Here is a 16,681-nt window from a genome sequence, read left to right on the forward strand (position 1 = left end):
GTTATTTATATTTTCAAAAATTATGTACTTGCCAAAAAATAAGTATTATAATGTATTTATGTATTTTGAATTAAAAATGTGAAATTTAGCTAATAAGATAATAAAAAAAAATCTGAAGAGGCAACTAAATATTTATGTATATCTATAATAATTTTGAAATTATTGTGATTATATACTAAAGACACAAAAATTAAATTAAATAAAACATTGTTATAATTTTATAATTAAAATGAATGATTGAACCTTAAAGATAAGTCTTGTTAATTTAAAATAGCTAATATTTTTATTACGAATTTCTTCGCATTATAAAGAACCTAATTACTTAATAAGTAAAAAATGGCGGATAAATGTCAAAAAACAGTTTAGGTAGGCTAACGAATAGTCGAATAATAATGTTTTGCGTTTATGGGTTGTTAAAGTGAAAGAAGTTTTTTTATTTTAATATAAAATGGATTGGATTCACTGTAATAATTGTTTCAATCAATTGGAACCTGGTGTTACTCTTCATTTGACGTCATGTGGTCACATGTTTTGCAACAACTGCCTTAACAATGGTGTGTTTTGTTTTATCACATAATGAAAATGATGTATATTAGTATATTTTTAATAATGAATAAATATTTTATATTTCACTAATATTTTAAACATTAAATATATGCTATATATTTGCTTTTAGGTTTAAAAGAAGGTACATGTCTCGTATGCCGAGTGCCGTGCTCTATTATGAAATTAGTTCCGGACGTAAGTATTCACTTAATTCATTTAAAAATAAGTTATGAAATTTCAAATGCCCTTTTTTCTTCTTTAGATGAATCAAGAAATCCAAGATTATTTTACAGATCCCGAAGAATTGATTAAAAAGTGTTCTGAAGTTCTACAATTTCAAAGGCAGCACAGACGTCGATTATTGTCATATTTATTGCAATCGGTAAAATTTCAAACATATTTTTTTAAAATATATATATATACTATGTATGTATATGAGTTAAAAAAAAAACTATCAATATTCAAAGCATCCAGTTATAAATTAATAAAAAACGATTCGATTTGCGATGTTTTAGATCTTTGTTAAACTGGTTACTTAATCCGTAGATCAACGAGGTTAATAAAGTCCACTTATTTAATTTACTTCATTCGTTGTTATTAAGAAATTGCTTCCAGTCTTGATCAATTAGCCATTACTTGGCGGAATCTGTTAACATCAATAATTAATATTTGAATATTAAGAATATTTGATATAAAAAAGAACATTATTTTCCTGTTGAGTATTTGCAATAATTAACCTTAACACGATATAAAAGTATTTAGATATATGTATAATTGTATCTAAATTCTTCTATATATTTTATTTATTCCCTATAGTATTATACATGGTCACTTTTCGCGTCAGCCCCTTCGTAGAACTATTCTTTAGATAGTTGTTTCTAGAACTATTCTTTAGATTTATCTAAACTAAACTATGATAGATGACTTCTGTAAGGTAGGATTTAATTCATGAATATTTTGATTACTATAATATATTCGATCGAGGTTCGATACTAATTAAACCTCATTATAAAAATAACGTCATAGAACTCCTAATTATTTCGGTGCAATGACATTGCGCATTATTCGATTATTGTATAATTTTGAATCATATGGACATCTTCATCTATAACTATAGTATTGATTTATGTGGAAACAATATTTAATAATATAACTTTTCAACTCGAACCACCATAGCGTAAGTGTGACTGAGTAATACGAGACGTGAATTCGCTCTTGGTAAATAAATTCCAGGTTGCTACCCCAAAACTTAATTAACTTTATCCAATTAACGGCCCTTCTACTTGAATTTTCTAATGTGATCCACCCTCATACAATTCTGCTATATTAAGGAAAACGTTTGTTGTACAAATTTTAATTTTAATGATAAAACACTTGTTTTTAATCGTGTTTTCATGCCGCTGCATCCCCGATGTCTTGCCCATATTGACGTAACGGTAAATCGCGATCACATAATGTATTCTTTGTCTTTAATGGTAATTATGACAATTTAATTTATGCATTCAAATATTTATAGTAGAACTAGGTTTCTGCCGCGGCTTTGCCTCTTCTTATAGCCTAGTCCAATGGAAGTAGGAAAAAACGTAGATTTATGTATTTCATGCATTTTGCTAATAACTCAGCTATATTGTGCACTACTAAGAGTTTATGATTAACATATTTTTATTTTTAATACCACTCTATTACACTTAACTACTTATTTTCACTTTGATTTTATTTCCAAAATTCCGATAACAGTTTCGTCAACTTTCAAAACGCCCATTTTTCGGAAATCCATAGTGAATATTATAGATTAATCAAGCTCTCAACCAATAATATCGCGTCAAATTCCTGTCAAATGTTGCTTACTAGGCTTTTTTCATGTTAGGGTTGGGAATAGAGTATACGGTGTGTAAATGTGATAAGGTAACAAGCAAATAAACTTTCTCATTTATATTATTAATTATAATAACTATCTTCTATCTTCGTTTCACAAAGAAATCAACAATTTTGCAGAATTGGTACATTTTGTTTTGAAAACTTTGACATTACAGACGAAAAAATTCTACAAAGCTAGAAGCGAATTAAAACGTATGACAGAGCTTTGTCAAACGCAGCACAAACAGCTTAAGGAGTATCAGAAGATTGTTAAGAAATTAGAAAACCAGCTCGCCGGTCAACCGAGTAAATATACACTTAAATTATCTCATGGTAGATATATTGAAAACAAAGATAATATTTTCTATATTATTTGCATATTATTCACAAAATTGCCACTAAAGTATTATAGCAGAAAATCTTATATGAAATATACAGAGAAAGCAAAGTAGCAAGCGTTTCAATTATTATTACAGACAACAAAAAATGAGATAGCTATTTGTCTGTATATTTACCGTATATGGTATTGTTGGTCTGACATTCGACATGGTACCAATAAGACATGTTGTTCGTTACGTCATATACGATTTTACGTAATGTATTTTTGCTTAAAGATTCACCGATTTTAATGAATGATGTAGAGACAGTGACTCATTTAAAAAAATGTTGAGAGTTAATCACTCGTTAATACACTATTATGTAATCTTACACATATTTCAGAACAGGTAAATACGCATTTTCAAAAAGGTTTTTGTGTTATCATTTCAGCTTGATTTTTATGTCTGTGTTGTTATATTTTTATCATTATTTAATGTAACCCTAAGCATTTTGAATATATTTGAAATTGCTTACGTATCGATTTATTAATTTAAAAACTAATGTTTTTCAAAAATGAAGATAGTTTGAAAATTTGTCATAAACAAAGCAAAACCACACTATAATCACGATTTATCCTCTAGGGCGTGTCATCTTACAAAATATTGAATAACGTGAAGTCTGTGGTGGTTTTATTTCTTAGAATATATTTATTCATTTAATGTCGTGTAACTCGTGTCGTCTACAAAATATTCTATCTTTACATTTTTGTCACTTAATTGAAACTAACTTCAAGTAAAGATATGCTAATAAGTCAGTTTTCACAGGTACGTAAAGATGGAAAAACACTAATTACAAAAACCAAAAATTGTCTTATTAAAAGTTTTTGCAAATATCTATTGTACACAATTCATGACCTTGTCTGCATAAACCGCATTGCATATTTCTCTTTCTCTGTCTCTTGGCTTCTCTCTATTTTAATTAGGATCTAGTTAGTGTTGGGCAGTTTAGTAGTAGAGCTTTTTATTATTTTTTAATTATCTCTTAGAACACTAACGCAATCTATTATTCGTTGATGGGAATTGTGTTAGATATATTTACAAAAGTGCCAACAACGACTGTACGAAGTTTTAATGGAATCGATTGAACGATCAATGCGTAAAAACATAGAATAAGAACGAAAACAAGCAGTATAACATGTTGTCTCCTTAAATTGTTATATATTTTTCAATATTAAATATGAATCATTCCTTTCGTAATATTTTCTATCATTTTATAAGCTCCTATAATAATACAATTCTTTGTAAGTCAAAGAGATTTCATTATTTTTGATGAAAGCCGAAAATTCAGAGAATATTTCTGTCCCTTAATCCCTAATGTTCTCGTCTGATGATGATAATCTCATTTAGTTCGTCGTCTGAGGATGGCCTTAAAATGTAATTACTTGCAATGCTCAGAAGTTATCAGCCTCGAATATTACGTTATAACTTCTGAAAATTGATTGTGAATGCAAAATATGTTTTAATTAATGTAAGAGTTTCCGCAAAAGCTCGGTTATATTCCAATTTTATAAATGATCTGCATATTTCTTACACTGTCTACATTTCATGTATCATCCTTTGATATAATTTTCAGTTAAAATTGTACCCTGAAAAGTACTAAGACGAGAGGGATAGTTTTATAAAAACTCTTATTTCTATTTAGTTAGTTGTTTGTCAATACAAAAAATGTTTTTCGGTTTCGTTTGAAATTGGTAGACGTTAATAACGCTTGACCGATTACCATCAAAAGTTTGTATTTATATATATACGATTTAATGGAGACTATTTTTGTTTCCTTGTCGTTATAAAGATCTGCAGCACATCAACTCTACACAGTAACAACCTAACTTTAAACTAAAGAGGTATGTCGGGCAATAACTAGTATTTTAAACGAGATCTACTCTATATGAACGTTCTCATTTCATCCTGGACGGTGTAATCTGCTCCTCATCTTTATTCACTCGCCCCAAAGCGACTAACCAAAAGCGCTAATGGATCATCTATTAAATATTCAACGCTATTTAATTAAAATTTCAACTAACCAAATGGTATTTTATAATTAACTTTTACGGATGCAATATTTTCGCAATATATTACAGAAAATCGATGTTTCGATAAATTTATATCGATAGTTTGTATATGGACAAACATTTTGGTTTTATTGTAAGTTAGTCCATAATATTCATGTGCTTTATTTGTGTTTAATTCATCTCATACTCGGCGGTGAAGGAAAACATCATGAAATCAGTGGAACCCGGCATGCTTGGGATTAAAATTTGCCACATATGTATTCAACCGCGCTGGAGCAGCACGGTAGTGGCTCCTAACCTTCTCCTCAATAGTAACACGATGTAAAAGCATGTTTAATTCGATTTGCAAACTGAAAACCGATACTAAAATCAATATTGATTGGCACAAACCTAATATTTTGACGTCAGCATACTTTTGAGTTTGATTGATACACTCGGTATTTTCCATCAGACAAAGACGATCATAAATCATGGCTTGGCAAGATCATAACAGTTTAGGGGTATTTTAGCTCTCTATAATCGAATTCCTTTCGATTAAGACTTCTTGAATGAATAGGAAATCGATTGATTGAAAGTTTATTAAATTATAACGAAGTGTTTAAAACTTATTATTTTGTTAAGCAGTTTTTATAATTAAATGTTGCCATTAGTGGGAGACAAGGAAAGTAAAGTAGATATTCATATAAAAAATGATCAATTTTAGAGCAAATGTCTCCATTCAGCGTGCCCATATCGCCCGGCAGTAATTTGTCCCCAACCTTCATTCAGACTACGCCTACGTATAAGAGAAACGCTAAAAGCACTCCATATAATGTAAGGTTTAAAACATTTTTCATATTATTTTTATAATAGATCCTGTTTTGTAACAATTTTTGTACTATTTTGAATTCGAATATCGTATCTGTGCCTACATTATTTGATATCTTATTTTTATGACTTGACCTTTTTAAATATGAAAAAGAAATTATTTTTAGACAAATAATTTTTATCAAAAAGGTTGCAAACCTCTTAAAAAAAACACGTATTTAATTTGATTATATTCCAAATAAATTGATTATTTCTAAAAATGTAGTATTTTAGTGTAGTACATTATTTCGCGAAAGCTTTTCAATTCTAGATCATATTGCGTGTTACGTTTTATTTATGTATTATATTTTATTTATAAACATAATATTGAGGAAAAATTAAGAATTATTAAGGAATTTTTCTAACAATATTTACTTCGAGTCTAAAAGGTTTAGGGTATTCCCATAATAGAATATAATTGATAAGATATTAAAAACAAAGATAATTATTTCTGTTTTGTTTGTGGAATATGACCCAGCAACCATATCAGTCCAACCTCCTGACCCCGACGCGGATAAGCAAGCAACGGACGGCAAGCTTCAGCGCGAGTCAGGTAAGTCATTTTTTTTTGTAAAATCTTACAATTATTTACATATTATATAACATGTTATATAAAATGTAAACAAAACTTATGTGTAAAAATAAATAAATAAAATTAGTGAAGAATTGAGGTTGTCTATCGAGTGTTAATAGTCGAAATTCGATAAGTACTCAAAAAATAAGGAAAACATGATTTTGCATGTATCGAACATTTATCTTGTTTTTAATAACAGTAAATAGATACTAAGCAAAAAATACTAAACAAAAAATTGATAAATTTGTTCATGTATTTAATTAACTATTAATGTATTTCATTACTATTTTTTATTTATCCATACCTACACATGTGTAAAGCGTGATTATATTGTTACCAGACATATAAAAATCAAGTATTAAGAGTTTGGTACTTATGAATATTAAAACCTAGCTTTTATCTCCAGCTTCGCCTCCGGCTTTCGTGACTGGAGAGTAACAAGGGCAACGTTGTATGTGTACCTATAACTCTAGTCCATAATATCTAAGGAAAAACAACATCGATCTGATACTTTATTGTTGCGTTAAAGAATTCGATAGATATATTTTCAGATATAATATTAAATACAAAGTCTTAAAGCGGTGGATAAATTATTGTAAAAAAACTTACATAATACATAAACAAAATAATATGTATTTTAAATTGAATTAATTAATAATAATTTTTAAATAATGATTATAAGTAGGTATTTTAAATTATATTTTCTATTACAATCATTTAAAAACACAGATCAATAAAAAGACAAAAGAAGAACAAAATTCTTGCTTTAGTAATGATATATTCGTTACTTGAGTATTATGAACAAATTGTTCAGATATAATATCTTGTATGGAATAAGTTATATCCAAAACATTTTTTTTTCTATACATTGTAAGCAGAATTCTTTGTAAATTTTTCACAAGCCACAATTGTGCTTATAATTGATATAATGTTGTTGAATTGTAATTTTAAAAAATATCGCCCGTATATATTTACCAATGGATTTTAATCCGTATGTGTATTATTGTGTATACTACTAATAAGATTACATACAAATTATTATTATAGTGCTACCATATAAATACTATTCTTACATAGCCGTCTGTCGTACTGTATTGTAGATACAATATTTTCATTCTTATATTTACAGAGGTCAAATACGTCAAACAAGATATCGTCAACGGTATTCACGCCTCCAACGCCAGAGTCGGTTGGGTACAGCAACTTTTTAAAGAATCTCTGATGGTATTTTCATAGCGTAGTCGTCAAGCTTGCGAAGCTATTGCGAATTATGTCTACCGATATATCTTCTTACTTTGAATTCTCGCTTGTCACGTTAATAGTCTAAATTTAAAGCGGATGAAACTGCGAAACGAACTTGTATCATAATATTAAACACTAAAACGAGTTCCATCTTATGGTACATTGTTTTGTATATAGATTTAATAGTTTTTTCAGTATTACAAAAAAAACTTGACTTCATGTGTACATGAGATAATGTTGTATTAGTGCAAAGATAAAATTGAAAAATAAACATAATCTATTTTGATATAGGTACAAATAAAAAAAAAACCGTTTTATAGTTTAGGAGACAGTCGTTTTGTTGAATATAAATACGCTTTGAATTTAAGTTCCTGTTGGTGGCATTTGGATAAGAGTAAAATAAGTGATTTTTGAGAGGAAGTGCCTCTATTTGAAGTGGAACCATTCTTCTCTGAACTAATTGCAGGATACGTTCATGAATTATATTATTAGAAAGTGACATGTGACATTAACTGCGTTAATTTTAACGCATGGTGGATAAACGTATTAAAATCTCAGTATCGTAAGTTAGTCAACATTTCGCGAGTCACCTACGGAGTTAGTTCTTAAATGAATTTACTGATAGAGTTAAATTAAAAAATATATGTTTATACAGAAGCCGCTAGTTGCTACAAGATACAATGCAATTAGTGTAAATGCGTGTTTTGCTTAAAGTTTCGAAAGTGGCTCATGTCGAGCGTCAATAAAAAGTGCACAATCCGGTTCACTCTTATTTAAAAATGTTGACTAAAGATTAGATTAAGTTTATTTATTATATTCCTCTATCGTTTATTCCATATATTATATCATTTTATAGCTATTAATTTTGAAAAAAATATGATAGCAATTCGATAAAATTATTTCAAGCTGTCGACATTTAAAAATATTTGACTGATCTTTAAGAGTTTCCCTATAATAATGAAATTAATTTTGATATAAAAATCAGTTAAAATTAATGTAATGTAATTTGAATGTTTTAGGTCTATTTTTAGTCAAAGGAGCATCGAGTCTGGTTATCTATCTTGTAGTCCGTGGAATAAATCTCAAGTTGTGTTGGACTGTGATGGCTTTATAGAACAATGTTCTTTAATAAATGCTTGATCTTATTTAAAGTTTTGTTTGTATATATCTTATTCTTACGTATTAATTTGATTAATTTCGCATGTCTTCATTTTTTTCAGTGATTAAAGGTTTCATATATAATATTTTTTTTATTTCCGTGAAATATTACTGTTATGTATGATGATTTTCGTTTTTTTCAGACAAGAATTTATAAATATAACTGTACTTTACATTGTATATGTCATTTAATGGATTTAAAAGAGAAAATACTGATATTTTTTACTTTACTATTTTTCTACTGGTCTTCCGTTTTTAAATAACTATTCCGAATCTAAGAGCCTTTTTGATTAAATAATATTTAGTTTGATTTAAATCTAACAATTTTAATATAAATTATGTTAAAATACTCTCAATGCTAATCTCCTATAAATATTAACTTACGATTAGTATTATTAATCGCGCTTATCTCAAGTACTGACAATATGTTTAAAATATGGTTTATATGAGAATAACTTGCTAAGATCCTTACAATAACCATAAAACTCAAATTATAAGCTAGTAAACGACATCCACTATAGTTAAAACTGGTACATTGGTTTCAGCTTACCATAGCTATCTTTAATAATATCAAAATGAAAAGGCTTCTTATAAAGTGATTTTTTTATGTGTTCATCGCGTATTTTAATTTGTCGTGTAATATTTAACGTAGGTAGTATAATAAAAACAAATTAATATTGAGTTATGTGTATTTTGTTGTCATTTTGAATACTGAACGGTCATGTTACAAGATAAGTTTAATGGATCGGTAGAATTCCTTTATTCTGTTGGTAACCCCCGCTAGCTTCTTGGTGTCCGTGAACGGCTTGAGCGCCCAGATTGTTGAATTTTTCCAACGACTCCGTGCCCTCTTTGAAGCCCTTTTGCAAAAATTCACCCTAAAAAGAAAATAAATCATTTAGTTTATAAAATAAATGCATTAATTACACTAGAAAGCAAATATTGTCAACATGAAATAGTTAATAAACAAAACAGTAAGTGATTTTAATATATTAGCCGACTCAAAAAAAGGGTTTCAATTCGGCTTTGTATTTACATAAATTGCTTCGAAGAAAATTAGACGGACAGACATTAGGCTTTTTTCCGATTTCCTGCGGTCTTATTTGCATTTTCGGAAAGTGTCCTTAATTTTTCACATTATCAACAAATAATAAAAATAACCGATAAAAATTGAATCTTTGCATGATTTATCATCCAATCTATCAGATGTATCATCACACGAATATGAACTAAAAATAATATTTAAGATTTTTTTCTACATAACATTTCAAAATGATTTATAACGATTATACTCTGTTCAAGTTAGCTTGATCTTTTTGACAGACGGGCTAGTGATGAGGAACAGAAAATATAACATATATAACAGTCGATGGAACGATGGAATGTTCCATCGACGACGATGGAAATTATTTTTCTAAAAAGAGTTTTACTAGCTAAAGAGACCCCAACCAACCACTAGCCAAACATAACATGTTCGTCATTGCAAATGTCGATCAGAAAAAATTACATCTCTCAAAAAGATCAAGCTATCTTGAACAGGGTATAAAAAACGTGAAGTTTTATTATTGTTTAAAATAATGTTATTATCAAACGTCGATCTTCTATTTTCAAATAAACTACGTTTATTTTATCAATAACTAATATTTGACGTTATAATATTATTGAAGTATTTTTCGACGTATTATATGGGCACTGACAGTTTATATGTTTAAATTTGTGTTCATTAATTTGTTTGTAGAGCCGAGATGGCCCAGTGGTTAGAACGCGTGCATAGTAACCGATGATTTCGGGTTCAAAACCTAGGCAGGCACCTCTGAATTTTCATATGCTTAATTTGTGTTTATAATTCATCTCGTGCTCGGCGGTGAAGGAAAACATCGTGAGGAAACCTGCATGTGTCTAATTTCAACGAAATTTTGCCACATGTGTATTCCGCCAACCCGCATTGGAGCAGCGTGGTGGAATATGCTGCAAACCTTCTCCTCAAAGGGAGAGGAGGCCTTTAGCCAAGCAGTGGGAAAATTCACAGGCTGCTAATGCTAATGCTAATAATTTGTTTGAAGAATAATGAATGTTGTCCTTGGTAAAATAGTTGTAAGTGCAAATGCGTAAAGTTTTTCAAGTAAATAAAATAACATATATTACATAATTTGTAGTAAAAAATTGTTTACCTTATTTGCTTTGGCGTCGTCAACCTTTTGTTCAGACACGTGATGTCCCTCTTTTCCTTGTGAGTTTGCATCCAAAACCTTTTCCTCGTGCGCTCCTTTGAATCCTTGCTGCGAATTCTCCCCAAATGATCCAGCGTTGTGTCCAGACACCTTATGATCGGACTCGTCATGGGCTTCGTCATAGAAACTTTCAGATTTCTCTTCTTCGTTTTTGCTGCTTGATGACTTAAATCCTTTGTTTACGTGACCTTTTTTGTGACTTTTTGCTTTTTTCAATTGCTCTTCATTAGCACCTGTAATTTTTTAACAAATAATACAGTACTTGCTCACCTAAAATAATTACTTTTTTATAAAACTTATTATAAGACTTAATTATACTGTATTCTTATATCTTGATAACGTATTGTATCATTATTAAAAAAAAAAACAAATAGATCTTTTACAACGTACCCTGCTTATCAACCTTTTGGCCACCTTGGTAAAATTTCTCATCTCCAGCTGCCTTCTTTTTCGCCTCCTCATCTTTATAAAAACTTGACTCCCCCTTTTCAGCTTTAGCGGCAGCAGCAGCTTGTTGGAATCCTTCTTGACCATGCTTAGCTTCTTCTCCAGCTTTTTTTTCAATTTTCTCAATATTTTCATCAGCTCCTTTTTTTTGAGCAGCATCATACGCATTTTTATCAACATATCCACCTCCAACTTGGCTTCCTAATAAAGGATGATATAGAAGTCCGTTTCCTAGACCAATTCCACCGACTCCAATGCCACCCAAGCCTGGGTTGATAAGTCCTATACCGTTACCTAGTCCAACTCCACCAGCACCAATCCCTCCAAGTACATTTCCTTGGATTCCACCTAAGCCGGCACCTGCACCCACGCCTAAGCCACCAAGTCCAATACCTAAGCCGGTACCTAAGCCTTGACCAATTCCGATTCCACCAAGCCCGTTTATTCCATTAAAACCTAATCCTTGGCCTAATCCTATACCACCAACTCCAGTTACTGTATTTAAAACATTCGAAGCTGCTCCTTTAATTTCTTCAGGATAATCTTCACTTTCTTCTACTTCGTATGAGCTCGATAATGGTATACCAAATTTTGGATCAGTTCCTATAGCATCCAAACGTTCTTTCACATAATCGTACGGAGTTTTTTCTTCAGATAATTCGACTTTGATCGCTTGCGTTGCTGTTAGCGCAAGCATGAGAGTGAAAACTGATGTCAACATTTTACTGATGTAATTGTCACCGACTGCAATCGACTAATATTATATTGCCATTGCAACGTTTATTTATAGTCATGTTAAATTCGGTGGAACGAAGTGGTTGCTTTGTGCCGCGATAGTTTTCACGCGGTATGAGAGCTTGATCGTTTCCTTCCTGACTTATTGTCTTAACTGCCTGTAATGAGAACGCTACTGTCAAATACAATAACTTTACCGGAGACCTTGCTTTCCAGTTCAGTAGACGCAGCAGTGGGGCATTGGTTTACGCAACTCGTTATGGGTCATACGTTTTCTAGAAGATTATAAACATACTACTGTTATTCAGTAATAAATATTATTTCGATTAAGTAATTCATACAAGTTTTATTCTCTCGCGTACCTATGAAATCAAAAGTTATTAGTTTAACTGTTACACGCCACACGCCAGATATCTTAGATTTTATGCTTCAATTAAAATAGCCTTTAACATAAAACACATTGCAGCGTTTAAAATGAAAAAAAAAATCTAAATCATCATTATTAATAAAGTAATTAATTAGTACATAAATAAGCATTAAATTTCTCTATGTTTTAACCTTGTTTTAAATCTAGCGATTTCACGACATTGTTTTGTTACGCTAAAATATGTCGAGGGCTTTAGTAAAGGTTATTGTCCAAATATTATTATTTGTGTTAACGATTCACCTAAATTTATTCTTCGTAGAAAAAGGTTCAGAGACATGATGTAAGATTCAAACTCTTAAACTCGTAGGTACTTCAGTTATTTTTAAACTAAAGAAGTATTTACAAAAATTAAGAGGATAATAACTTTCCAATAGATTAATACGAGGTTTGCCTACTTTCAACATTATATGCCAAAAATTATTAAAATTTCATCGTCGTCTTGTTTATGGCCAGTGTTGACCACTTACCATCAGGTGGTCTATTTGCCCGGACGCCTACCGATGTTTAAAAAAAAAGTTTTTGTAATATAGTAGTTATTTCCTTTCTGTAATAACATTTTATTTATTCACTTACACTAATGAAACCGGAGCATTCGTGCATACTTTACTAGCTCGCGCCTGGCTCAGTTTGTCGGCAATAAGTTACTTGTAATAATAACTAATTTATTTCAACAGGCGCTTTTAGAAAGCAGTTCACTTTAATTACATTTAAGAATTTAGCATAATTTTGTCGATATATATGCTATGCAATGAGCTGAGAAAGTCAGTAGTTTAATGTTAAACGAAGATTTTAGGTTCAAACTCAGGCAAGTGGCAATGGCAACCACTGAATTTCACTGAAGTGCTTAATTAGTTCTTATAATTTATTTCCCAATTGGAATAAAAGGAAAAACTCGCGAGAAAATCGACATGTGTCGGATGAAAATCTACAACATGTCTTTCCGCCATTGTTTAAATAATCTCCTAACTTGCTCAAACCGAGAGTTGTCTTGCCCAGTAGTTGTAGTGGGACATTTACAAACTATAACTTTTATTTTACCTTTGTGTGCTATGCTGACTTTAAAAATTTTCTAAAGTTAAATAAATGTAATTTCATTTAATATATTATTTTTTGTAGTCTTAAATGTTAACTGATATCATGTTTGTATATAATTTTAAGTAAGTTCTTTTCGCACGGTCGTGATCTTTGTTCTGAAGAGAATTTACTTTTAGAAATACCTCTTCATTCGCCATATTATTGTACTACCTACTTTACCTTTCAAGCTATTCGTTTGTCTAACTTTCATCCTCTGGTTTGGACGCTTCACTAGAATTTATTTAAATTTTATTATATGCAGTTAAAATTATCTAAATAATAGTTTGTAACTTCAATTTTACTTTAAATTTAACTTCATTGACATAATATTTTATATATTTTATGAAAGCTAAAACCATAAATATTATTAAAGACAGGACATATATATTGTAATGTAAAATAAATAAATTGACAATTGATGATGATTGATAAGGAAACGATTGCTAATTGTTATTTATATTCCAACATGTACGAAAAATTACACGATTTGAAAACATGGTTGAAAAATACAACTAAGCCAAATATTTCAAAAATTTATTATATCTATTCTGTGGAGGAATCAATCAACTCTTGTAATTGGCCTAAAAGACAGGTTGCCTGCCATTTGTCAGACGTCTAAGGTGAATAAATTGTTCATTCCCATTCAATGAGTTGGTATCTTCGTTAACCGTTTCATGAATATATTCATCGTATAATTTCGTTCACTTTTCTCTAGTCCTAAGTATAATAGCAATTGAATTCATCTACGGGTGCTTCTATCAATGCGCCTGACTTAATATGAAATGGACCGATAACGTAAATTTAAGTTATATTTTACGTTTTAGTTTCTGAGTGTAGATATCATCATAATTATATAATAGATATTACAAAAATATGTTATCAAGGTTAAACTTTTTTTGCTAATCGGATGAATATAAAATTTTAGGTATTTCAGGCTGACATAGGCGATATACCTACGTGTATAAAATATAGTTATATTTTATTTATTATGTTCGATATCCGACTATGATAGATTGGTAAAGTACGCGGGAGCATTTTAAGCGACTATTTCTAAAATTATAGCTGATTTATCAAAACTTTGTATAAAAAAATATAGTTTTGAAAAAGGAACACTGTAGAACGATTAATATTCTAGGTTTCCGGAAAAATGTTTATGAACAATGCAAGTGGAGAGTTTATTTGTGACAACTGGCATGTATCGGATGAAATTGAAACACACATTCAAACAGCAAAAATATTCATTAATACTTATAAGTAAAAGTACTTTAAGACCTACTATAACATAAATTATTAGAATTTACCCGTGTAAAGAACGGACTCTGATTATTTATAAAAGAAGCTTTCTTTTTTTAAATAGATTGTAAATATTCATTCATTCCTCTCCAATAAAAGACGATATTTTTCTAACTTACTTTTTTGATTATCCGGACCTCGTCACAGTTAATACAAAAGAGCAATACAAAAACTGATTTATTGTCTAACATCTTAGATTGTCACTTAGAATAAAGAGAAAGTTGACGGCCAATCATAATATTAAATTTTGGTAACGCTCAATGCAATCTATAGAAAGTGCAAATCGTTAGTAACATTTTAGAACTAATATTTATTTTTTTATCGCAATTAACTTTCAATCTTTCAAGTTTTATATCTATTTGAATTATTTTTTTCATAATTGGTTTTGGGTTTAGTCAATTTATATATTGTACGGTTTTTAATAAAGTATGTATTTTGTTATTTAGTTGTCCCCATGTGCCTACGGTATTTTTTTTAGCAATATTTGCTATTCATGGTTGTGGATTTTTTATGAATATAAAGCGAATTGATGATCGCCTTTTTTGAAGTCTTAAAAGAACAAGTAAGACTATTGTTTACAGTTAAAATGTTATGAGGCTTTTTTAATTTTCAGTATTTACACAGTTCCGTTTTTCTTTCAAGAAATGCGGTATTCACGTTAGATTTCCACAGGGATTATGTGCCTAAAGGTACAGTGCTTGTTTACTCCGTAGTATTTGCGCTTAATTTGCAAAAGATTTTCAGAGGACGTTAACATTTTTATAAAGTAATAAAAACATTGAATTTTAAATTAAGGACATAATAGGACTTAATATATAATATCATACCGAACTTCTTTTATTATCAGAAGATAATTTATTTTCGGTATAAAAGAGCATTTGCCTCTATCAACGTTCCAGCTGTAATTGATCCCTTTGGAATTAATCGTGATGACGGCAAAATGCCTGACGGACTGCTACTGATTCCCTGGAGTGCCCTATTGTCCATTATCCATGATTGTGGAAACATTGACCTTGCCTCGCAAATTATTTTACCTTGATGCTGCCAAAAAAGACTGTACAATCTTTTTCTCTATAAATGTATATATTTTTTATAGTATCATACTAAGTATATTTACACCCATTCTATGTTATATTACTTTTTTCATTATTATCTCTACTTGCACTAAGTTAAATTTAATAAAAAAAGCAATAAATTATAATAAAAATTATACAAAAGTTGACTAAAAGAGGTCTCATAATTTATTTCGCTATTATTTATATAATAAAAGCACATAGGATAAATAATAATACAACTGTTGATGGAAACGACTCGTGTCGTTTATCCGGCTTAACGGCGCTGAATGAAAATAAAACATTAAGATTTTTTTTATATATTGCAACAACACAGAATGCATCCGGCACAAATAAAAGTTTTTCGTTGAAATAGAAACGTAGTGTATTTCATTGTCCTTTCATTTTGAGTATTTTTCTATTGTGATATATAGGAACGGTTCCAGATATTTGATGGCGCTTATTATTTAGTTTAAAGTTTATTGTTCAAAAACCGTTTCATCTTACGTAAGTGTCAGGGTTGTAATAAAATGATATTGATGTCTTTAGTTAACCTTGAATTATATAACCTAAAAGGAAGTAAAAAATTGTAATTAACTTTTTCGATACAACATTAGCAGCCTGTAAATTTCCCTCTGCTGGGATAAGGCCTCCTCTTGAGGAGAAGGTTTTTGGAGCATAATCCACCACGTTGCTCCAATGCGGGTTGGTGGAATACACATGTGGCACCGCGGAGCACGAGATGAATTATAAACACAAATTAAGCACATGAAACCTCAGTGCCTTTTTTATATATTTTCGATATATATATTT

At 30.0% G+C, this 16,681-nt stretch overlaps 2 protein-coding genes across 2 annotated transcripts; one reads left to right on the plus strand and one right to left on the minus strand.

Annotated features, from left to right (window-relative positions):
• Positions 1 to 448: 448 nt before the first annotated feature.
• On the plus strand, positions 449 to 8,591 carry LOC125067071 (zip homologous protein 2). Its single transcript, XM_047675451.1, has 8 exons — positions 449 to 554; positions 677 to 741; positions 809 to 928; positions 2,580 to 2,709; positions 5,493 to 5,602; positions 6,114 to 6,188; positions 7,339 to 7,403; positions 8,471 to 8,591. The coding sequence occupies exons 1-8, from the start codon at positions 449 to 451 to the stop codon at positions 8,589 to 8,591; spliced, it is 792 nt and encodes a 263-aa protein (XP_047531407.1).
• Positions 8,592 to 9,346: 755 nt separating this feature from the next.
• Positions 9,347 to 12,086, minus strand: LOC125066940. Its single transcript, XM_047675270.1, has 3 exons — positions 11,231 to 12,086; positions 10,781 to 11,073; positions 9,347 to 9,487 (listed from the first exon to the last, which is right to left on the minus strand). The coding sequence occupies exons 1-3, from the start codon at positions 12,006 to 12,008 to the stop codon at positions 9,347 to 9,349; spliced, it is 1,212 nt and encodes a 403-aa protein (XP_047531226.1). The 5' UTR covers positions 12,009 to 12,086.
• Positions 12,087 to 16,681: the final 4,595 nt, after the last annotated feature.

The sequence above is a fragment of the Vanessa atalanta genome, chromosome 10 (genome assembly GCF_905147765.1).
Source record: "Vanessa atalanta chromosome 10, ilVanAtal1.2, whole genome shotgun sequence".
NCBI classification, from domain to species: domain Eukaryota; kingdom Metazoa; phylum Arthropoda; class Insecta; order Lepidoptera; family Nymphalidae; genus Vanessa; species Vanessa atalanta.

Excerpts from the sequence above, each read along its gene's own strand:
- LOC125067071 (XM_047675451.1), top strand. The coding sequence starts at position 449 with ATGGATTGGATTCACTGTAATAATTGTTTCAATCAATTGGAACCTGGT. Across the intron at positions 6,189-7,338 it reads CAAGCTTCAGCGCGAGTCAG|AGGTCAAATACGTCAAACAA; the intron begins GTAAGTCATTTT and ends TTATATTTACAG. Across the intron at positions 7,404-8,470 it reads CCAACGCCAGAGTCGGTTGG|GTCTATTTTTAGTCAAAGGA; the intron begins GTACAGCAACTT and ends TGAATGTTTTAG.
- LOC125066940 (XM_047675270.1), bottom strand. The coding sequence starts at position 12,008 with ATGTTGACATCAGTTTTCACTCTCATGCTTGCGCTAACAGCAACGCAA. Across the intron at positions 11,074-11,230 it reads CCAAAAGGTTGATAAGCAGG|GTGCTAATGAAGAGCAATTG; the intron begins GTACGTTGTAAA and ends AAAAAATTACAG. Across the intron at positions 9,488-10,780 it reads ACGACGCCAAAGCAAATAAG|GGTGAATTTTTGCAAAAGGG; the intron begins GTAAACAATTTT and ends TTTTCTTTTTAG.